General features: G+C 34.2%; 2 protein-coding genes across 3 annotated transcripts; one reads left to right on the top strand and one right to left on the bottom strand.

Annotated features, from left to right (window-relative positions):
* Positions 1 to 6282: 6282 nt before the first annotated feature.
* LOC8281067 (delta-aminolevulinic acid dehydratase 1, chloroplastic) lies at positions 6283 to 11077 on the top strand. 2 transcript variants are annotated; one of them, XM_048370724.1, is made up of 13 exons: positions 6283 to 6457; positions 6619 to 6958; positions 7266 to 7377; positions 7485 to 7558; positions 8342 to 8410; positions 8512 to 8595; positions 8709 to 8778; positions 8943 to 8998; positions 9393 to 9514; positions 9806 to 9877; positions 9974 to 10055; positions 10154 to 10304; positions 10562 to 10578. In XM_048370724.1, coding segments are annotated over exons 2-13 (1206 nt in total). In that variant the 5' UTR covers positions 6283 to 6457; positions 6619 to 6646; the 3' UTR covers positions 10564 to 10578. The 2 variants fall into 2 exon arrangements, with proteins under 2 accessions (XP_048226681.1, XP_002513746.1); XM_002513700.4 differs by lacking the exon at positions 10562 to 10578 and adding an exon at positions 10775 to 11077 and having other exon boundaries at positions 6287 to 6457; positions 10154 to 10231.
* Positions 11078 to 11468: 391 nt separating this feature from the next.
* LOC8281068 (IAA-amino acid hydrolase ILR1-like 6) lies at positions 11469 to 15602 on the bottom strand. The gene is made up of 5 exons (XM_002513701.4): positions 15018 to 15602; positions 14206 to 14331; positions 12440 to 12754; positions 12196 to 12324; positions 11469 to 12087 (listed from the first exon to the last, which is right to left on the bottom strand). Exons 1-5 carry the CDS (start codon positions 15504 to 15506, stop codon positions 11722 to 11724), a joined length of 1425 nt encoding a protein of 474 aa, XP_002513747.1. The 5' UTR covers positions 15507 to 15602; the 3' UTR covers positions 11469 to 11721.
* Between the last annotated feature and the right edge of the window lie 9651 nt (positions 15603 to 25253).

The following is a 25253-nucleotide window of genomic DNA, read 5'->3' as shown; positions in this document are numbered from 1 at the left end:
AAAGTTAGTCCAAGTAAATTTTATTTTAAAATTTGTCTAATCAAGATTTAAATTAGGAAAGTATGTCATTTGCATATCTTAGTTTCAAATATAAATTAATGATAATAATATAATAAAAATCGATGGAACCTCTCAGGTCATTATCGAATGGCATATTCTTGTCCGTGCTTCTTGTTCTTCAGCACATTGCATTGGGATAATTAAGGACATACTGCCTAGTTAAACTAACTAACTAATATTTGCTAAAGAGCTCTCAAATATTAGCTTACAATATCCTGAACCAAGTCAAATTCATCTTATGTACAAGATTCCTTTTTCTTCTTTCTTCATATAGTTATGCAAGATCAAAGAAGATCTTATGGTTGATAAGCCATTTAAGTATATGGAAAGGACACATGGTCCCTCCGCAATCAAGATTAATGGGTCCTCTTTCATTTTATGTAAGTGTTGCCAAGAATGTTAATTGGACGGTTTTTAGGGCACATTTTTGCACCCGATCATGATCTTGTCTGTGATATAACAGGGGCCACTCATCCCATTTGTTTTTTTTTTTTTTTCCTGGACCACGTTTCCATTTAATATCCAATTTTGAACAGCTTGCATGCATTGAGAATTCATGATCATATATATAGTTGACTCACTTATGATTCATACGACCTTCAACTTCAAGTGATGATCCACGCTTTGATCAGCTTTATTATTAATTTTATTCTGTCTGTATGTGTGAAGTATGAAGCATATGAAACATTTTCTCCATATATAGTTTTCTACATCTCTGCATGATTTGATTAGTTTCTTTATGTTTTAGAACAGTGACAGAGCCAAGTCAAGAGTATATATATACACATACAGAAAAGAAATTTGAAAATTTTGAGAAAGCTGGCTGAAGATCATGAAAATGAAGGCAGCATTTTCAAAAATATAATATATGCAGCTGAAAGGTGGTGTTGGCTGAAGGAAGGGACAATGAAGATGATGAAAATGGTGAAAATTACTAATAATGATAACATGGTCTGTCATCGTCTTTCATCTCTAGTGATGATAGATGAGAAGATACTTTTTTTTTTTTTCTTTGAGATCGTGAGTGTATATTATATATCTATGAAAGTGGGTCAGTCCAAAAATCATTTTACATTTCATGGGTAGGAAAAGACAGTTTGATGGTTTCATACTTATGTAGACCTACCTTCTCCTTCTCTAACCGTTTCTTTTTCATGCTCTTTTCTTTCTTTCTTTCTTTCTTCAAACTGCAAATTATTTGTTTCCCAGCTTTTTCTTTCTTTCTCTTTTCTTGGGGTTTTTGTTTTCAATTTTGCATGACTTGGTCCTGAAAGAGTAGTGAAAGGCATATACTTTTCCTCTTTTTTTTTTTTTTTCTTTTTCCTTTAGCCTTTTCATGGTCGGAGCATGAGAAAAGGTCTTGTGGCAACTAAAAACATTTCAAATTTGAATAAAAAGTTATAACATATTAGATTTTGGAGATTTCGTTCACTTACATTTGCGTTTCAACTAAATTAAGTGTACTGAGAAAAATTATATTTTAAAAAAATATATATAAATTTTTTATTTAATTATTTAAATTTAGCATCATAATTAGTATATATCTCAATTTGAATAAAAATTTTACTCTTACAAGTAATATGTCAAACACCTATTTTCTTATTTAACTAATTGAGATGCCTCGCACTATTATTCATCTAATAGTCTAATAATAATCAAGTGAGTATTAATCATTGAAGTAGGTTATTGGGTATTCGATGATTAATATTTAGATTATATTTTTTATTATATATAGTCACACAAAAATTAAAGTGGGCATAAATTAATGTAGACATGATAATAATTTTTTTTTTAAACCGATCAAAAGCATAGAAAGACGGTAGAAAATTAAAAAAAAAAAAACAAGATTTTCGACCAAGAAAACAAGAACAAAGAAACAAAATTTGGAACATGCATGTTAGCTCATAAATTACTTAGATTTTGTATAAATCCGACATAATTCAGTCATATATGGAAGAGTTGGTGGGTTGATCCCACTAATTATTATGCATGAAGTCATCAAGTTTTCCCAATATTTTCAAAACACGAACCATATTATATAAAGGCTAAAACCAAATCTCTAAGAATCTGAATACAATTAAACTACTAATAATAAGGAAAACAAAAATATTCAACAAGAACAGTTCTATATATAATATTAATTAGTGGGACCAAGCAAAGCAATTTCTGAAGCACAAGGTATGGATTTACGAGAAGACTTTAACATGAAAGGTTCACTCATTGCTAAATGTATTTGTGCATGTTATCGATTAGAGTTGAACTTCAAGAAGATAAATTATAATGCACATTTATTTCTACTCCTGAATTTTTTGGTTTTACTCTTGGATACGTTTCTTAAATAGAAATTATATTTACTTTTACTAAAAAAAGTTATTTTGAAATTTAAATATTTCGAGTGTTATAGTATATTAAATCTGACTCTTTATAAGTTACAAGTATAATTTTTCAAAAAATTATGCTTAAAATTATATTAAAAAATAAAGATATCAAAGTCTCAAAAGAAAAGAGGAAACATAAGGCAAAATAATTGATTGCATTGAATTAGGATCATCTTCGTTGAAGTTTTTATTTGATGTGAGTTAGGTTTCACCTGAGTCCTAACAATTGATTGTCATGATTATAAAGAATTTCATGCGTGGAAACCCACGAGTACTAAAACAAAATCTTGCCTTTAATTTTGGTCCCACAGGAATCAAATCAAGTCTCATGATATATATTTTTCTTTTTCTCTATATTCTGTAATACCAGGAGTAGTATGGTTGTTCACAGAAGCAGGACAGGCCCAGTTTCCACAAATAGCAATTGATATTTGCATATTACTTATTTGGGTTAAACACTGGGTTCGGACCCAAGTGTTTCTTTCGGCCTTGCTTTGATTGCCCAAATCTTTCCCTCCTTTGTCCTTTCATTATCAACTTTGATCTTCAAGATTTGAGAATATTTAATGATATTGAAATGACATATGAGATGAGCTTCATACAATGATGATGATGATGTTTTGCTGTTCTTTTCCCCTGTTTCTTTATTTGTTTGCTTTTATTTATTTTTTTCCCCTTTTACATTAAATTGAGATTTTAAAAAGTTAACCGGTGCTTTACCTAATAGTAAAATTAATTAATGTTTTATTTTTTTTTTCTTAAATGAGAATAAAAATTCGTCATAGATATACTAAAACAAAAACACAGAGAAATTCATAGTGTAAAACGATATTATTGAGAAATTAAAAATAAAAGTTAAAAATAAAAAAGAAATACTGTAGTTTAATGGTTATCTATCCAAACATATGGCTTTCAAATGATAATAATTATACTAATATTTTTTTTCAGAGAATTAGCAAATCAATCATTAGAGATATAAAAATTTACAGAAAGAACACAAAAAAATAAAAATAAAGATGAGAACTGCTAATCTAACTCTTAGAAAAGAAAAATCACAAGACATATTTTAAGAATTTAAAATTAAAATAGTTGACACGTATGCATGGTCAAGAAAGAGTTCAATTTAGTGTCCTAAAAAGAGCATTCAAAGTTCAGGCTTTGCAATCTGATATAAAATTGAAGGTACCATAAAAATGAAGTTCCTTAGCTTTATAGCTATGGGTATAATTGATAATGTAAATATCCCTAGCTTTTTTTTTTTTCTTTTCTTTTTTTAATAATTTCTTCCATGCTTGATCCTGTATATGTAAGACCATTCATGCATATAACATTTTGCAGTTTATTATTTGAAGTTAAAATGAAATTTGTGGATGCAATTGTCACTAACATGTATGCATTTTGTGGTTTATTTATTTCATTTTTCTCATTGGAGATACAATGTGCATGAATTACCAAAAAAAAAAAAGGGATAAATCTTCCATCAGTATTTATTCAAACGCTGAACAGAAAGTTGAAAACTCAAAATTTACTCAATTAAGTAGCATAATATATAATGGTTACAAACAAGTAGCAACATGTATAAACTGGGAAAGGGTGTTGTTAAGAGAAGTATAAGAAACCCAAATTAATATCAATCTTTTACCATATTTTCCAGTTCAATTTCAGTGATTTAATCTGCCCCATACGACACATATATGTGGGTGCCACTAGTTTGCTTATTGTCCTAAGTCAATATGGTAGCCAATAATTTGCTTGTTGTCTTGAATCAATGTGACCTTTTGGTTGCTTACATGTTTTCAAATAAAGTTAATAATGACTTGTATAATTCTCCTTCATTCTCTTTTCTGAAATAGGGTTTACTTTGGCTCTTAAATTTTAATCAATTTAGCCCTTTTTGATATTTTAGATCAACTTAGCTGAATATTTTATTATTTTAACTCGTATTAATTTTTATTATATACAAAGAGTGTTGGCGAATCTTTTTAAGAGAGATAAAATATTTAATTAGTTACTAAATAATAAAGTTCAGTTTTATTCCTAAAAGGAAGTTCAGATTTAAATAATTATTTAAATCAAATAATTTAACTTATTTTTGTTGGGAATATAATGATTATGAGGAATTTTGTGATGGAATTGACAGAATTGTTCTAACATTCACAGTAATAATAGTGTCAAATTTCCATTTATATTAAAATGACATAATCGTTTCCTCTTTATATTGAAATATTAAGATATTATAATTGAGTCTTTTTAAAGATTTATCAACAGCTAAAAAAAAAAAAAAGAGTTCATCAATATATATATATATGGACAACATGAACGGTTCTTTTTTTCTTTTTCTTAGGCCTAAGTGCCAAAGTTTGCATCAAAACAATCGGTTCAGGTAAGAAGAAAGTAATAATTAAGTGTAGAGACAAGTGAATATTGTATTGAGATTTCATGGCAATTTGCGAGTGAAGAGAACCACAATTGTCTCGGCAAATAGTGCTGTGTTTATAAGAAATGTTAATTATGTTCATATCCACTTTGAATATTAATATTAGGAAAAAGGTTTATGATCTTCTACGCAACTATTTACAAGTCATTATTGAGAATAGTTATAACTAATAGATAAAACAATATAACGAGTCATTTCTAATGGTACGATAGTAATCTATAAATATTTATATTATTATAATTTTAATAATTTATTGGATTGGTACGATAGAAATCTATAAATATTTATATTAGTGTAATTTTAATAATTTATTAGATTAGTCAATTATATATAATATTTAATTATTGATCAATTAAATATATATTTTTATTTATCAATTTATTTATTTATTTTTAGAATTTAACCAGTGGTGCTTACTAGTTATATATATAAAAATCTCATCATCAAAAGTTATAAATGCAAAATCCTTCACCCCCGTTTTTGGTATATAAAACAATTGTAATTGTACCAAATATCTTAAAAGAAACTCTTTAAACTCTTCATTCATTATTTTTTTCACTAAACTTCCTAAAAATTTATTATCTATTATTATAAGTTTTATAGTACCGTATATTTATGGTACATTAGAATATGACTCTATTATTGTATATAATAGTTTTTTCCAGTATCTTAACATTGCAATAAAAGACTTAAATTTCAAAGTTTTATATTTATGAATCACATAATTAAATGGTGAAACATTGTGAAACAAAAATCATTTCTTAGAAAATGCATTTGATATCATTGGTGATTGCTATTTAAATATCTCATATAACTTATTTTGATTCAATGAGTTAAAATATTATTTGAAAAGTGAAAGGACATGAATTAAAAATACATGAATATCATATAATCTATTACAAAACTATGCTTAATAAATTATTTCTAATAGATGTAATTCAAAGTTGTAACATTTAGCCTGAAAAAGCCTTAAGATATAGCCATCGTACAACTAAAAAAATGTTTTAAAAACTTTTACAATAGAGAATTCTATTTGCATATTTGATGTGACAATTAAATAGCAAGCTAAAATCATTACAACCTACAAAATAAAGGTTAACAATTTCATTCCGAGCCCGAAATTAGGCCCATCTCGGATTTTGAACAAGTTTTGTTTTCTGCTTGTCTTGTGTTTGTGTGACACAGAAAAAACCAAAAACTAATTTGTTTCTTAAGAAAGAAAAGTATAAGCCACACGCTTATGAAAAAGACAGAATCAGTCCAATTAAGAAGGCCCAAAACTCAGAATCAAAGTAGAGGATAGCAATTTTATTGAATTAAAAAGAGTAATGTTCGATTCAAACTGGACCCGTTTATTTATTATTAAATATTTCTTAAATAATAATAATCTTATTCTTATCTAATGACCCAATGCTGTACTTGTCAAAATTGGGCAGCAACTGATCCTCTGCCAACAACCTCTTCAGCTATCTCTCTTTCTTTCTTCTTATTGGCTTTCCTCTCTATCTATCTCCATCAGATAAGCCTTCTCTTTCTTTTTCTCTCTCGAGAATTTCACGTTTTTCTTTTCTCCCTTCCGAAGGTATGATCTCTCACTGTTTCCATGTTCAATTCTGAATTAAAGGTTTAATCTTTTCTTCGTTTGATTGATAAAAATGTTTGCTGAAATCTGCCCACAAGGCTGCATTATCAGTAATGAACTGGGTTTAACTTAAAAATCCAATTTTTTTCCTTTTCACACAGTTAACTTTCGTGGGTACTGACTGTTATTATGGCATCCACAATCTTCAATAATGCTGCTTGTACTGTCCCCGCAAGGAAGGGCTTAGATTGTAAGAATTATGTTGCTTTAAAACCAACTGTTCATAGTTTGAGGTTCAATTGTGGTACGAATTCGGTTAAGGTGTGTCCCAAGCGTGTTCTGATGGTAAGAGCAAGTGAAAGGCACGATGGGCCAATTAAGAAGTTGGGACTTACTGATGCAGAATGTGAAGCTGCTGTTGTGTCTGGAAATGTGCCTGAGGCACCTCCTGTGCCTCCTAAGCCTGCTGCACCAGCTGGAACCCCTGTTGTTCCTTCACTTGTGAGTGTGATTTAGTTGAATTATTTGTTTGTTGCTAAGTTGAGTCATCATGTAATTGTCATTGCCAAGTTTTGATTGCTTATTGACCATTAGAAGTTCTGCCTTGTTATCTATGTGCTAAGTTGCCTCTCAAAAGCTATCTAATATCTTTGAAGTAATCTGATACAGTGAATTACATTTCCCTTAATGATCGAGTTTCAATTTAGTAATGCCTAATGCTTGGGATGTTATAAGGTTTTAATGAAAATTACTTTTGCTTAAACTGTACGAATTATGTGCTACTGTTTGTTAATTTGGTATGTATCAGCCACTCAGTAGGCGCCCTCGTCGTAATCGCAAGTCACCTGCTATGAGAGCATCATTCCAAGAAACTAATATATCACCTTCTAATTTTGTCTATCCACTTTTTATTCATGAAGGTTGGTGCTGATTTGGATACTTGTTTGTACTTTTGTATCTTGCTTCATTCTTAATCATCCCACCCACTCCATAGATGTTCCCTTGATATATGTTTTGAAATTTTCAGGCGAGGAGGACACACCGATTGGAGCAATGCCTGGATGTTACAGGCTCGGATGGAGACATGGACTTGTGGAAGAGGTGATTCGGTCCTGCCTAATTTTCTATATCATTCTTTCAAAAAGAAAAAAAGACACTTGTCAGATGAAACATGTTTTTCGACTCACTAGATTATGTACATGGGAATAACCTAAGCTTCTTTTTACTGCTGTAACGTCTAACAAGAAAAGGGCTTTATGCAAGAATTGACAATGCTAATTGAAATTCTCCACCAGAAAGAAGAAATAAGTAAAAGATATCCATCTTCATTAAAGGGTATGATTAACTTGCTTGAAGTTTTAGCTTTCGTCCTAGTTATCATGAAATTGGGGCATTCCATTTGCTTACTTAAAAAAATTCCAAAACCCAAAACTGCTTTGAGCAAATATATCCAGAGTTTTCTTTTATTTGCATTTCTTAGCAGGCACTTAGGACTCGCTAATATCTAATGGTCCCATAATTTGCTATGCTGCATTGCATCTTGTCCACATAAAAGATTTGGATTGTCTGTCATAAACAAAATAATGAATTTCTTTTGAAATGTTCACCTCTACTAAATCTTTGTGTCATGTATAGTAGGAAATCCATGCCATCTTGTAGGTTCTATTGCACGGTCCTATTGCTTGTACAACTTTTTGAACTTAAATGAAGTAAGACATTCAAAAATTGGTATGAAAAAGTGCAAATGCCTAACAAATGTAGTACTATTCTCCTATAACTGAAAAATCAAATCCAAAGTAATTTTCGGTATTTTTTGATGCATCAGAAGTTTAAGTTATTTACTGAATTGCAGTGCAGTTTTAACATAAGCACTATCTGATACAGGTAGCAAAAGCTCGGGATGTTGGTGTCAATAGTGTTGTTCTCTTTCCCAAAGTTCCAGATGCTTTGAAGGTATTCATTCTTCTTATGGTTTTCTCTTCTGTTTGGTAGAACTTATGGTTTGCTCCTTTGTTTCGTAGAATGATGTAATATGATTGGTTCTTCCATTGTAGTCTCCTACAGGAGATGAAGCATATAATGATAACGGTCTGGTACCTCGGACAATTCGGCTTCTGAAGGACAAATACCCTGATCTTGTAAGTATTTAATCTTTCAATTTTATCTCTTTGAAAGAAATTGAAATTTGAGGTTACTGTAAGTGCAAGCAAATACAATAAGGTATCTGAATGTTTATTTTGCTTTTCTGTAGGTTATTTATACTGATGTTGCCCTTGATCCATATTCCTCTGATGGGCATGATGGTATTGTCAGAGAAGATGGTAAGAGAGATATAATTGATATTTCAGTTGTTGATATTCTGTTGTAAGGAAAAGTATGATAGAATCTTTTGGACAAGCGTCTAAGCTGTGTTGATGGCATACTCTTCTTAAAAGGAACAGCATAACATGGATGTATACTGATTAATGTCCATTATACCTGGCAGGAGTCATAATGAATGATGAGACGGTGCATCAATTATGCAAACAAGCTGTTTCTCAGGTAATTATAGTGGGATTTATGCTATGGAATATGAAATGTCAATTAGTAGCAACTATGTCATTTATACTTCTAAAGATATCAGTGTCTGCTCGGGATGTTATCTGATACATCATAGTTTACTAGATGCTGGTTATTAAGTGCTCAATAACTACTTTATCTCTGATTTCAAAATTTATTATAAGTTGGACTAAAATTTGTAGTTTGAGCGCATAAATTGCCTAGAGCTGGTTAATTTTAGCTCCTTAAAGCTGGTAGGTGGCTGATATTATGGACTCTCTATTAGAGGTTTCTAACATTCATTGTTGCATGTTAGTATCTTGGACATGCTACGAGTCTGTTCCTACTATGACCTGAGCTTTCTTTGCACTGTCTGTACTGTTACTCCCATGAACAGGCCCGAGCTGGGGCAGATGTTGTTAGTCCCAGTGACATGATGGATGGCCGCGTTGGAGCAATTCGGGCAGCTCTTGATGCTGAAGGCTTTCAGCATGTTTCAATCATGTCCTATACAGCCAAGTAATTTCAGGATAAGCTTTCCCTTCATACATATCCGTATAATGTAATTAAGCTAAACTCACTCACTGCCAAACGCACTGAATTACTGGTGCCATGTCCTGTCACTGAAGTATTCATGGTTGTCATTGTTGAGATTATACTTGCCACAAACTGTGATGCTGCATTTGTGTGCAGAAATATAGAAGATGTATTCAGAAAAAAATAAAATTAAAGAAAGAATTTTTCATGACAATATTTTTCAACATCAGTGCAATCTAATGTTAATTATTGTTTCTGATATGTCAATGCCAGGTATGCTAGTTCATTTTACGGTCCATTCCGAGAAGCATTGGACTCAAATCCACGCTTTGGAGACAAAAAGACGTGTGTAGTTTATCTTACATAAAATGTATGGCAAATTTTGTTAAACAAGTGTTTTTGCTGCTCACTTTCCTATATTTTTTTGGCTTGTATCAAAAGCTATCAGATGAACCCGGCTAATTACAGAGAGGCTCTAATTGAGGCTCATGAAGATGAATCTGAAGGAGCTGATATACTTCTGGTTGGTGTTTCTTTCTTTGGAGCTTATTATCTTTCTTTGAACCTTATTAATTAATGGCGGATCATCCTACGTCAAACTTACATTGATCTGCATGACAGGTCAAACCAGGTCTTCCATATTTGGATATCATAAGGCTTCTCAGAGATAAATCTCCTTTGCCAATTGCTGCATATCAGGTATTCTCTGTAACCTTGTCACTTAACAGCCTACCTACAGAACCTGCTGTTATGTCCTTATCATTAACTCTCTGCCTCCAGAAATGATTATAAGGAATCATACTGCAGCAATAGGTCATAATATGCACTGAACTGTGATGTTCATGCCACTGTTTACCCTGCCTGTAAGATTTAGAATTTGAGTAGTGATTGATTTGGTGTGCCAAAGCCATATCATAAAATTTCTATGTTCTAGTCAGAAATCATTACTGGTTGCTGGGAGGTTAAGAGGGATGCTTTTGTACCTTTTGCACACTACATGTGCACTTTGTCCCAAAACAAAACTAAATGGAGGAAAACAAGACTTAGGTTTAGTTGAGTGTTACACACAAATTGTTAGTAGAATTCTTAATTTGGCCATATTGCCAGATTTCTTGTTATTCCCCAACTACAAGGTTTTCTCCTCACATGTAATGTCTGGTCCCTGGAATTCTATTCCATAGGAAGAATCTGCTATGATATGATCCTTTGTTGAGGCTTATCCTTCCGATTTTATGAATCCAGGTGTCAGGTGAATACTCCATGATTAAGGCTGGTGGGGTTCTCAAAATGATTGATGAAGAACGGGTTATGATGGAGTCCCTAATGTGTCTTCGACGGGCTGGTGCTGACATCATCCTAACATATTTTGCTCTACAAGCTGCTAGATGTTTATGTGGTGAGAAGAGGTGAGTCTTGTTTATAAAATTAGGGCATCATTAGTGTGGAAAATGCAGAATTTTTTTTGGGAACTATGTAATAGTAGTGACTTGACATCATAATGTTGGAATCTGAATTGTTGTACGTAATAAAAAAGTTTCCAGTTCATCTTCTTGTCATAAAACGCGTGCGGCCTTAAAATAAAACATGTATTTTTCTACATAAATATATCCAGAGCAGAACAAGAAAGAACAACTAAGAGGCTGTCTAGTGCAATCATTGCTATGGGGTTTGGTTTAAAGGAAGCAGGTATTGCGGCAGGATTAAGCCAATGCAGCAGAGCAAGAATCATATGGGGTTTTATTCATTTTTTGAACAAAAGAAAAGAAAGAAAAACAGAGGAAAAGTTTTCTCTGATTCTTGAGAAACTACTATTAAAGAAATGCAGTAAACATAAGGAGTTTTCTTTGTGCAGTTTGGTTTTCTGTAACCTCAAGAACCTAGTGAAAATGCTTTGAATTGAATTTGAGCCAATAAATAAAAGCTAACTACCACATACTGCTGATAAATAATAGCTAATTACTATTACTTGAAGAACATTAAATACGGTTGCAACTTGCAACTGCAATTAGGAACCAACAGATGCCCCTCTCCCTCCTTCCCTCTATCCTTTACATTGGCAAGAGAAAACTTTTCCCTCTACCGGATCCCTCTCCCAAACACTAAATACAATAAGAGAGAGCAGGAACGAAGAGGCAAATTCTTTTGCTTTCGGACATGCTCAATCTTTTAGCAGTCAATTAGTTTTAACATTAGCTGTGCTCGATAAGGTATCTTTCTGCAATGGTAGCATGAGCAGCAGCACCAATAGGTAGAACATCCTCGTCTATCATGAAATAGGGTGAGTGGCCTGTGTGTGTTGACCCTAATGTCTCGTTCCTTATGCCGATGTAGTAGAACGCTGCAGGGACCACTTGTGAGTAGAATGAGAAGTCCTCAGCACCCATCATCGGTGGTACCACTTTGAAGTTAGCTGGACCTAGTAAATCAATGGCTACTTTCCGAACATGTTCATACATTTTATCATTATTCACTGTTGGTGGATAGATTGTGTACTCCTGCTCGAAGAAGTCTACTGTCGCCGAGCATCTGAAAACCCTTGCTTGTTCTACAATCACCTGTTTTTAAGATTAGTTGAAATTTTAATGTTATTCAAATGAAATCAAGGAAAGCAGCCTCCAATTAAGTTATGGTGTGTGCGAATTTGAAGGAAGCCTGTAAGGTACCTCGTTTATTCTGCGAAGGAGTTGATAGAAACTAGTATTGGAGAAGGCCCTGAATGTACCACCAAGTACGACAGTGTCTGGTATCATGTCAACATTATTGCCTCCATCCATGGTTGTAACAGATACTACCTATGGAGTGAAGTGAGAACATCAGAGTTAGCAAATTATTCGAACACCCAAAAAAGGAGTGAAAGGGAGGATGTGAAAAATGCAGACCTGCAAAGATAATCTAGCAAAGACAAACCTGGGAGTCAAGTGGGTTCGATTCACGGGATACAATGCCCTGTAAGCTGATAACAGCAGCGGAGGCAGCCAAAATAGTGTCAACAGAATGGTGTGGGCTCCCAGCACCGCCCTTTTTGCCGCTAATTACTGCTCTGAAGAAGCCACATCCAGCTAGCAAAGGACCAGGCCTCGAACCGATCATTGCAGTACGATGCTCGTGGGATACGTGAACTGCAAATATAGCCTCCACATCTTCCAGAGCACCATCTCCTATCATCCGTTTCGCCCCATTCCCAGCTTCCTCTGCTGGCTGGAACAGCAAGACTACAGTACCCTGTAATAGCAAAATGATCAGCTAGAAAAGTATTAACCCCATTGTGAAGCATAAATTTGAGCAGAACTAAAAAATCTTCAGCTACCAAAATGGAATCATGAATGCCCTGAATGGAAGATAAGATTTTACTTATTTTCTGCTGAATTTTCCTTATTAAATTCAAGGATGGTAGGTTGAATTAGCTTGCATGTCTATATCAATACCCTTTTCGTTAAAACTCAACAACTGCAACCCTCGGAAATTTAAAGCTTGTACTAAAATATTGTCTAGAAAGCAGCACAATTCGTCACAGCTGCATAAATATAACAGAAAGCTACACATCCATATGTACAGTGCGTAACAGAGAGGTTAGCATACAAGACAAAATCCTGTCTTGTCCATATTTATTTAATACCTTAAGCTCAGTCACATGCTCTATTCTATGTAAGACAAATCCTTTTTAACCTTTTATTTATTTATTTGATCGAATCAGTAAAGGACCTTTACAAATGTCAAAAGAATTTTTTGTTTAAAGGGTGTATGAATCCAATGAGTTCACAAGCATTTAAAAAGAAATGATTTCTTTACAGGAATTCTATCATTCAATATTTAAATACATGTGTGTGTACTGCTAGACATGCATAGAGTCGCTTTCATCTACCCACGACAGGTTTATTATTTTTAATTGATTTTTGTCATTTAGCAATGCCATTATAGGGTAGCTTAAAGTGAACAAGATTCTTGGCCGACCCATTTTCTTGAAGTAATGAAAGATTTAAATTACTTTTGGATATGATCAATGATAAATGCTTCCACAAGAAAGCAGAAAACAAAAATTTAAAATTTAGATCAAATCTGCTATAAAAGGTCATGATTTTTGTTTTTTTTTGTTTTTTTATAATTCTTGCCTTATTAAGTTTGTCCTCTACAAGGACGTGTGTGGTTATTATTGTGTATGAGAGAAACTTTCCAAGTTGACTAGATTACAAAAATAATTCGGAACCGGTAAACATGCAAAACCTTTGTCACAAGCAAAAGGAAGCAACCGTTTGATGATGTTGTTAGGTTCAAGAGCCCACAAATTCTTGGGAAACTCTTGACCTTGTTTCGTGTAAATAAAGGTCGAATAAAAGAAGAGAAATCCCACAGACAAAAAGGAAATTAAAGTAACATAGTGAGAAAAAAAGACCCTGGGGACTGAGGTTATTTATATCTGAACATGATGTCCCATGGTCTTATCGTCACCCACATGCTTAATGGATGAATGTTATCAACCAAAATCACCTTCTTTTTTTGAGAAATTGTGAACCGACACAGAAGATATATAATTATTACTATTTTTAAAGCTACTTGTTCTTTTTATAGTACTGTTGCTAATTAAACTATAAAGCTTAATGTTATAATTATAAAGGGTGATTAGAACTAGAAGTGGTTCAACCTTTTATATCAGAATGCAAGATTAGAGAATAGACCTTCAAGAGATGCTCACGGCTCTTCAAGATCTTGGCAGCACCAATCAGCATTGCGACATGTGCATCATGCCCACAAGCATGCATTTTGCCAGCAACTTTGCTTTTGTACTCCCACTCTACAGCTTCCTGAAAGAAAAGAAATAAAGAACACCACAGCATTTGCTTAATTAACTTTCTCACATGCTTAATCAATTTCTCAACAACGTGACCTAAAAAGCCAAGAAAATTTCCAATTTTAGTAAACAACTTTAAAAAATGGGCCTATAGTAATGTTCGATGATTGGAAACTTCTTCTCGAAATTTGTTCTGACACAATCTTTTTATCATATAACAACATTCTTATAATTTTTAACACGTGATGTCAGATCTAAGAAATATAAGACGACAAAATTAGATATTTCTGAGTCAGCATTAAAATAAACTATCTTATTATATAAATAAAAAATTCTTTTAATATAATGCTTAATTTTTAAGTATATATATATATTGCTATTTTTGCACTTCCTAAATTAGCGTGGATTTTGAATTGGTGAATAACAAGAAGAAATAAGTTGTCTAAAGCCAAAAAATCATAATACTTAAATAGAAAAGAAAATCCCTGAAAAATAAAGAACTCCTTTTTTTCATTTTTCAATTTTCTTTCAAACAAAGAAAATTGAACCCCAAAAAAACTAAATCTGCCTATGTTAAGCATTCAAAACCCCATGTCAGCCTTATCACCATCTATATGTAAAAACATGCATGCTTCTTCCACACATAACATATATATATATATACACACACACACACCATACATACATAACAACACACACCTGAATAGGGAGAGCATCCATGTCAGCTCTGATAGCCACGAACGGAGGCCCACCAGTACCGATCCAAGCCCGAATACCCGTTTTAGCCAAGGGATGCTTATAACTAATATCCATTTTATCCAACTCATTTCTAACCAACTCACTAGTCTTGAACTCTTCAAAAGCAAGCTCGGGATTCTCATGAATCTTTCTTCTAACACTCTTCAACCAACTAACAGTCTCCGGTCGCCAAGCCAGACTTAACACCGCCTCTGAGCAAGACTTGGTCCAGACATCGCAGGCGGCGGTTGAAGGTTTTGGTGGCCTGGAGGATGAAGTTTGGTTTTTTTGTGAATTTAACGACTTGGGACTGAAAGAAGTTACCTTTTCAAAAAACGAAGAAGAAGGAGGATCAGCATCACTACTTTCTGAAGAGGAAGAAGTTAATGAAAAGGTATGACTAAAAAAGATAAGTAAGATTAAGAGTAATAGATTTGTATGATAATTCATGTTTAGGGGAGGGAGAGGGAGAGAGAGAGGGAGAGATGGGAGGAGCAAATGGAAATGGAGAGAAACCAATGGGAAAATAAAATAATGAGGGAGGGAATAAGAGCACGTGGAGATAAGAAAGAAAGGGAAAATAATAGGGCACGTGGGAGAATATATACTAGTATGAAATAAAAAAGTGAGTGAATATTGGATGAATTATTAATTAACGGATTTAATTAAGCCGTCCAATAAGGGACAAAAGGTCGAATTGGCCCCCGAATTTGTCCTAAATAAAAGATCTAATATGAGGAAGGAAATTACCTTATGGCACAACAAAAGAATAAAAAAAGAAAAATAACAAACATTTTTAGGATCAAATAGTTACTTTTGACAAATTGAGTGCCGTGAGAAAATACTTCTCTCTCTCTCTTAGGACTTTCTTTTCCCCTTAAAACTCTCTCATTTATAACCCTATATTATCACAATCTAGACTTGTCGCTGACCCTTTTTACAGTTAACGCCAGCGTCACTGATCCCTTCTCTCTGTTTTATTTTCAGATAAGCATTTTGTCTTGACGTTTTCTGGTGTCGCAGTGCTGGTTTTACTGTTGTTGTGACTGTCAGTGTGATGGTGTTACTACCGCCGTTGCTGATATTATAAGTATCGCGACTGATGTTGCCGAGACTGCCGGTGTTTCTGTTAAAACTAGCGGTGCTTATGCCGTCGTTTTCTGGCGTTTCTATCGTCAATGTAGATACATCCGTTGGCCGTCGCTGCTATTGCCACTTGCCTCTCACATGGCCGTCACCCTTTATTACTAACTTGTTTGTTGGTGTTGTTTGTTAATATGGGGTCTTCCTTTTGTCTGATTGTGTGTGTGTGTGTTTTAATTCCCTGAAAATCTATAAGGATCGACAGTGTTCCAAGGCAATATTTAGTTCCAGTTATCCGAATTTCAAATAGAAGGTTTCTTTCTCTGTTATTTAAGAGAGCATCTTTGAAGTGGATCTTACGGCAACTACTATTGCGTAATATAGAGGCTTGCTCCTCAGTGAGCAGTTGAATCTTTAAAAAATATTTAATTAAATTCTATCAATTACCTTATCTGAAAATAAAACTAAAAATATTAAATTAAATATAGTAAATATTTTCTCATCATACGAAAAGAAAATTCCATAAACACCATAATTAAAACTTTGTTAGAAAGCAAAAAAGGTGCTTCCTTCGTCTCTAATGCCATGGAGTTTTATCACCGCTGCTACTGACTGCCACTTTCGTACCCATCAAAGGCTTTTCTTCAAAATATTCTGCTATCACTGCATCTAGAGATCTGCTGCTTCTGTTACTACAAGTCTACAACTATTCCTATTGGATCTAGAGATTAGATTGTTCTGCTGCTTCTGTTTTCTTTTTGAACAAAACAGAAATTTCATAATTTATGTCTCTCTAAAAATATAAGATTTTTCATTCATTTTTTCAATACTAAATCAATCTTTTATTAAAAAAGAAAAACAAAATGAAAGGATGCAAAACTACCAGTGACCGGCAGGCCACCCGATTATACCCAATGAAACCTAAACACCCAATTATTATGCGAAAAAACCCTCAACGACAGAGAAGTAAGCCTGCAACACAAGAAGGCTTGAAGCGGAAAAACATAAGAGGAACAAAAACGAAAAACGGAAACAAAAGTGAAACTAATGAAAAAGGAATACTGAACATAGATTACAGCCAGGCAACAAAATCATTAGAACAATCCACAGCCTGTTTTGCTAAGTGATCAGCTACATGGTTGCCTTTTTGACGAGTCTGATGAAATGAGATGAAACTAAGATATTTCAAATACCTCATAATTCTGCAGATGATCCATGGAGCTCCCTTGTTGAGGAACCCGAACAAACCCAAGTTAGCAAGGACCAACAGTCGAGAACTGTTAGTAAGAACCAACAGTCTTTGACTGTTGGTCAAGGCCCAGTTCTGATCATCACAGGCCTAAAATCAGGGAAAATGAGCAACCTTTCTTCCCTATGGAAGAAAGATCACTTCTACCTCTCCCAAAGTTGGAAAGGAACGTTGGAAATAAACAGAGATAGCAATAGGACCGTTATAATCACAAGCTTGTATGTAACAGAATACAAACCTCACATGTAACCTCAGAATACTAATGTACATCATCATAGATCAATAATAACCAACATTTTTACGTTTCTCATATGGTATCAGAGCAGGCTTGATCCTGTCATCCCCTACCAACTCAAACCCATACAAAATCAATTTCTTTCGCCATGTCTCACAGTGATATCACAAAATTAACAAATACTGTGTTAAAAGGTAATCAAAACTATTTTGAATGGTCGAGGTCAGTCTACATCAGCCTAAGTGGCAGGAAGAAATTAGGGTTCATCACAGGGACCCGAAGCAGACCTCAACCAACAAATCCAAGACAACCAACAAAGGAAGAAATGGAGGCAGTTGAGGAGTGGCAGACGACAGACCATTTGGTCATGTCGCTGCTCACTAACACTATGGAGCCTCAGATAGCAAGGTTATGCATGCTATTAGAATCTTCACAGGCAATATGGCATAAAGTAAAAGGCCTCTACGGCCATGAACAAAATTATGCGCACATTTTTCATCTCAAGCAGGAATTAGCCCAGATTAAGCAAGGAAATCAAACAAGCTCAAGCTACGCAACGAAAATCTTGACTAGATGGGAGGAACTGCAAAGTTACCTCCCACCGACCATTGACCCAGAAGAATTAAGGAAAAGAGCACAGCAAGATCTGGTTTATACTTACTTTGGCGGATTGGATGTGAGCTATGAGGCCCTTCGATCCCAGATTCTTTTGTCAAACCACCTTCCCTCAATAGACGTCGTCATAGCTACCATCCAACAGGAGGAGACTAGACGGACGACCATGAGTGTGCCCAGCAGCTTCGACAACACGGAAAACGGGGCCTACATCGCCCATCCTTCACACCTTCGGGAGACGACACGAGCGAAAGGAGCGCCCGCAAGCGCCGCACAGTGCGACCACTGCGGAAGGCAGTGGCACGCGCAGGAACGCTGCTGGCACCTCCATCCAAACTTGCGGCCAAATCTCGGCAGGGGGGAGAGAGGCAGAAATGGGAGAAGAGAGAAAGAAGAGAAAAGGAGGTTTGGCGGCGTGGGGATTATTAACCCTAAGGGCTATGGAGACATAAGAGAAACGGGTTGTGAGAGCAACGGGTTGGTGTCTTTTAACTTACACCGACCCGTTTCAAGCGACCCGACCTGACCCGACGACCCGACCCGACCCGACTACTATACAACCAGACCCGACCCGGCTCACTTTGCCCAACACACTCGACCCGGACCCGAACCCGGCTCCTCCGACTGGCTGAACAATCTCAGCTTAGATACTTGATTTCTCAACTTCAAACAATTGTTCAACTCCAGCAGTCCCATGGGTCAGGTTCGGTTTCTAAAAATTACATAAAATCATTAGGTTCTTCTCGAGATTGGCTCATTGACTCCGGGAAAACGGATCACATGACTTAGGATGCAACAAAATTGCAAAATTTTGTTCCTACCCATTCGCAACATGTGATCGTTGCCAACTGAAATCAAGCTAAAATCTCTGGTTTTGGCTCCTCTCAATTATTGCATACAAATATTCCTGATATTCTTCTCCTACCTGATTTTAAATCTAATTTATTATCTGTCGAAAAAATCACTAGGACTCTTAATTGTAATATTATATTCTCACCATCTGAAGTGTTCTTTCAGGATCGCATTACAGGGAAGATGATTGGTGAGGGTCATTTTAAACATGGCCTGTATTATCTCACAAATTCTCCCAATCAGTGTTTTGCCTCAACCATCCCTGTTAATCAACAAATGTTGCTTCATCGGCGGTTTGGATATCCGTCTGATAGAGTCTTAAATCAGTTATTTTGTTTAAAAATGAACTCTCATTGTTGTGATATTTGTAAATTTGCTAAACACACTAGATTACCTTTTCCTGTATCTTCCACCATATCTCAAAATATGTTTGATTTGATTCACTCTGACGTTTGGGGACCTGCCCCCGTCACTTCATATAATCACTTTCGCTATTTTGTCACATTTATTGATGATCACTCTCGCACTACTTGGGTGTATTTACTCAAAGGAAAAAATGAAGTTTTTACCTGTTTCCAAAACTTTTGTAATTTTATTCAAAATCAGTACAACACCAAAATTAAAATTTTTCATTCCGACAATGGCATTGAGTACGTGAACAAAATTTTTTTAGATTTTTTCTCCACTCATGGAATTTTACACCAAACCACATGTATTTACACTCCTGAACAAAACGGGATTTCTGAATGAAAAAATCGTCACCTTCTTGAAGTCACTAGGTCACTGCTTTTTCAAAATCATGTTCCTCATATTTTTTGGTCTGATGCCCTCCTAACCGCTGCTTATCTCATCAACCGATTACCTAGCCCTAGACTCAAAAATCTCAGTCCACTAGAAGTTCTCAAAGGCCGAAAAATAGAATTAGGACACATTCGTGTTTTTGGTTGTACTGCTTTTGTCCACATTAGGCGTCATCATAAATTTGACAGCATTCTGTCAAAACTGTATTTCTAGGATACTCCTCTGAAAAAAAGGGGTATAAATGTTATGACCCTTCCAGCCTCAAGTCCTATATCTCCCGGGATGTGTCATTTGATGACTGCTCCCCTTACTTCACTCCTCCTCCCAATCATGGTTCCTCTACTTTATTATTTCCTGATAACTCTTATTTTTTTGACAGCACCTCCCAGGACACTGCATCTGACCCAGAGCACATCTCCGATGCTATCACCGAAGCAACTCCTTCAGGGGGAGCAACTATGCCACCAGGCGAGCTCACTACCGAGGCAATTTCTTCAGGGGGAGAGACTGTGCCACAAGGAGAAACAATTGCCCTACGACGGTCATCTCGACTGATCAGACCCCCTACCAGGCTAAGGGACTATGTGTACCATAAGGTGTCGTATCCAATCCAACACTTCATTAGTTATACTTCAGTATCAAAACAGTACAAGGCTTACCTAGAAAAATTCACCACTCACACAGAGCCATCCTCCTTCTATAAAGCTAACACTAATCCTAATTGGTGTAAAGCCATGAAGGAAGAACTTCAAGCTTTAGAAAAAAATGGCACATGGGACATTATCACCTTGCCTCAAAATAAAAAACCCGTGGGGTGTAAATGGGTATATAAGATTAAGTATAAATGTGATGACACCATTGAGCGATACAAGGCTAGGTTAGTTGCAAAAGGGTTCACTCAGACTTATGGGGTAGACTATGAGGAAACATTTGCTCCTGTAGCAAAAATGAGTACTGTTCGCATATTGTTATCTGTTGCTATTAATTCAGATTGGAGTTTGTTCCAAATGGACGTAAAGAATGCCTTTCTCCAAGGATCGCTAGACGAAGAAGTCTATATGACTCTTCCCCCTGGTCTCAAGTCTTCTTCAAATCATTCCTTGGTATGTAAGTTAAAAAAGGCTATCTATGGATTAAAGCAATCCCCAAAAGCATGGTACGCCAAGCTAAGTCATTTCTTATTAAAAATTAATTTTCATAAGTGTGCTTCGGATTCGTCTATGTTTGTAAAACACACCCACACATCCACTATTATTATTCTAGTTTATGTCGATGATATTATCATAACTGGTAACAATAATGAAGAAATTGAAAAGGTAAAGCTAAATCTAAAAGGCGAATTTGATATCAAAGATTTAGGTCAACTATCATACTTTCTGGGGATAGAAATCGCCAAATCACATAAAGGCTTATTTCTGTCTCAAAGAAAATATGTCCTTGATCTATTAAAAGAAACAGAAAAAATAGGAGTAAAACCTACAAATACCCCAATGGAGACTAAAAACAAACTAAATTTAGAAGATGGGGAACCTTTAGACAACATAGGAATTTATCAGCGTCTAGTAGGAAAATTGATATATCTAACTGTCACTAGACCCGATATTGCCTATGCTGTAAGTATGGTAAGCCAGTTTATGCATGCCCCGCGCACCCGTCATCTGGACGCCATCGATAGAATCCTCAGATATCTCAAAGGCACTCCAGGTCAAGGTATATGGATGAAAAATAATAATGATGCTAACACTATAGTTGGTTTCTCTGATGCAGATTGGGCTGGAAGCTGTGACAGAAAATCAACCTCTGGGATTTGCATCTTCGTGGGAGGAAACTTAGTAGCTTGGAAAAGCAAAAAGCAAACTGTAACCGCAAGATCGAGTGCAGAAGCAGAATATAGAGCAATGGCGTCAACAGCTAGCGAACTCATCTGGATCAAACAAGTGCTTACCGACATGAAAGTAGGATGCAAAAACCTAATAAAAATGTATTGTGATAATCAAGCAGCCATACACATTGCATCAAATCCTGTCTTTCTTGAACGAACCAAACATATTGAAGTGGATTGTCACTTCATAAGAGAAAAAGTCCAGTCTGGGGAAATTGAAATGCCATTCATCAGAAGCCATGAGCAACTGGCAGATATCTTTACAAAGGCCCTAGATAAATCAAATCATCAAAACCTCCTTAGCAAGATGGGTTCCATCAACTTATTTGAACCCACCTTGAGGGGGAGTGTTGAGGAACCAGAACAAACCCAAGTTAGCAAGGACCAACAGTCAAGAATTGTTAGTAAGAACCAACAGTCTTTGACTGTTGGTCAAGGCCTCAGTTCTGATCATCACAAGCCTAAAATCAGGGAAAAGGAGCAACCTTTCTTTCCTATGGAAGAAAGGTCACTTATACCTCTCCCAAAGTTGGAAAGGAACGTTGGAAATAAACAGAGATAGCAATAGGACCGTTATAATCACAAGCTTGTATATAACAGAATACAAACCTCATATGTAACCTCAGAATACTAATGTACATCATCATAGATCAATAATAACCAACATTTTCACGTTTCTCACGTCCCTCCAGATTGCCTGGAACCCACTTAACGGTATTTGAAGAATCTGACTCAATTGTTATCCGAGTATTTGACAGTTTTGGCTTTTCGCATATAAAATATATAAGTGGTACCGCCACTATACCTAATGCATTCATTTAGTACTGCAACTGATGAATTAAAATTATCTTCGTTTCAGTTGTTTTGTACACTTTTTGATTGTTTTTTATTGATGCGGCATTTAAATTTTTCACCAAATAACATGTCGCGTCTAACGCATCAATTTAACATGTTAGACTAGGATTAAAGAACGTGACATGTTATTTGATGAGAATTCTAATTATCACAATCGAAAATCATTATCTGATTCATTAATAGAGACAAAAAGTATTATTAATTTTGATTCATAAACTCCAATACTAAATAGATACATGAGGCATAATTGCGATACTATTTGTGCATTGTGCCCGCTTCTCGCAATTAATTTCCAAGGCTCTTGCAACGGCAAAGAGCTTGGCTTTGTTTGAATCCATATGGTTGCAAGGGCAAGATAAAATGCAGATTCATGCAAAATCCTCAAAATGAAAAATTTTAAATATCTATAGAAAGTGAATTTTATGAAATTTTATATTTATTAGAAAAAGAATATTAATTTTTATTTCTTATTCCATTGATTTAATATGCATATTAAAATAAAAGAGGATTAAACGAGATTTATAGAATTAATAAATATAAAATTTAGATTTTATAATCTAGTCATTTTAACAAAATTTATTGATTCTAAAGATCTCAAATCCAATCTAAGGCTTCAAGAAAATATTTAAAATTAATGGTCAGCTGATAAATTTTTATATAAAATTTGAATTGATCTAAAATAAAGTCTGCTTTTCCAAAATGAAGTAACACTTTATCCACGTAAAATAAAATTATTGATGGAAAAAAGAAATATATATAACAGATATGAAAAGAAAGAAAAAGAAAAGTCATTGAGATCATGCGTTAGTTTCACAAAAAAACTCGCTTCGATATTTTATGGAAATACTTTTTGACATGGATATAAATCAAAAGCCAAATTCGGGTCAAAGTCCTATCCGCCTCATCCTACCTCTAACCCGGTTTGAAAATTTGTAATTGTATAGTACGTGTACGTCAAGTTCATTATTCTAAATTAATTGGAATTTTATTTTTTGATTCACATTAATTTAATATATGAGAAATTACCAATAGTTATTAAAATTAAAAATAGAAAACAGGAAATTTTTGTTTTTTGGCATTTGATTTTTGGTACTTGAATATATGGAAAGAAGATATATAGACTTTCGTAGGTAAAAGAAATGAGAAAAAGAATGTAACAAGGGGGAAAGAAAAAGAACATGGAATGAAGTGGTTCATATTTAAATCCCAACGGATAAAATATGTATTTAAATATAATTATATTCAACTATATGCAAATAAAGAAATTTTTTGCTATTTTCTTTGATAAGTTATATTTTTTTCATAAGAAATTAAATATAACATTTAAATAATCGGGCTCGTTAAAAGATGCGTTTAAAGTCGATATGTAGCTTAGTGTATCCGAGCGAAGCGTTTTTCTCATAAAATCTCAATTTACTGCTTTATCAATATGATTGATGATTGTTAGAAGTAAATTTATTTACATATATTTTTTGATGTTTGATATTTATTTTATTTTATATCAAAATGTACTTATTGAATATTTATATTTTTTTCTCAATAAAATATGTATTTTTTTTTTCGGCGCAAGTTTGTTTGAAATAAAAGAATTTTTTCTCAATAATAATTAATACGTATAACTTGTAATAGATAAATAAATTTGACTATATTCAAAAAATATTTATTTATTTTCTCTAAACTCATTAATTATATTATTTTATAAGAAATTAGATTTTATTAATGATAAAATTACTTGGAAAGGACTTATATTTAAGTTATAACTTATCCTTAGCGAGTAGACTATTTCCCTTATATATCCCAATTGATCCTAAAGCAACTCAAATATAGGTCAAAAATTCAAAGACAAAGTAACATTAAAGTCATGATATCAACACGAGTTCTGTAAGATAAACCAATTAATATTTTCAAACGTACTCATTACAAGTCCCATTATTTGGAACATTAAAGATGGTTTAAAAACCATCGGCACAATAGGATAGAAACCTTTATAAGAAGGAAAAATAGCCAACAAAAGATTGTCATAAGAGCAATTATAGCCAAGCAACAAAGTCCATATTTATTGAAAGAGCAATTTTTGCCATGATATCAGCGGTATGATTTGCTTCTTTTAAGTGTGTGAATGACAGAGGAGTGTTCTAGTTGCTGTCTAAGGTATCTAATTAATATCCCAGGGATTGCATCACACTCACTATTCCTAATGTCTCGTTGACCGTTGACAGAATAATTATATACAATATTAAATAATAAATAAAAAAAATAAAATATTTTACTATTAAAAATTACAAATTTTACAAATAAAATTCAGTACACTAACGAAGTTAAATTCCTACTTCTTTTAAGTCTTGGCACAAGTTAAATTCTTTGATTTCTTTTTTATAATTTTATTTTCTATTTTTCCTTGCACAGTTAGTACACTAACGAAGGGTTAAATTCCTTTGACGTAGCATTTGATTGTACATGAACGGTGATTTAAAGAAAAAAGAATAGAATTTTGAAATTAAGCATGTGCTATATTTAGTGGTGTAAAATGGATGGTGGTGGTGTCAGAAACATCTTAATGGACCGGCAAAATCGGTGGCGGTCCAGTTGATATGGAAGACGCAGTAAGTCCCAGCTTTTCTATCA

The sequence above is a fragment of the Ricinus communis genome, chromosome 2, assembly GCF_019578655.1.
Source record: "Ricinus communis isolate WT05 ecotype wild-type chromosome 2, ASM1957865v1, whole genome shotgun sequence".
Classification (NCBI taxonomy): domain Eukaryota; kingdom Viridiplantae; phylum Streptophyta; class Magnoliopsida; order Malpighiales; family Euphorbiaceae; genus Ricinus; species Ricinus communis.
Note: the sequence above shows the minus strand (reverse complement) of the source record. Positions and strands in the feature narration are given on the sequence as shown.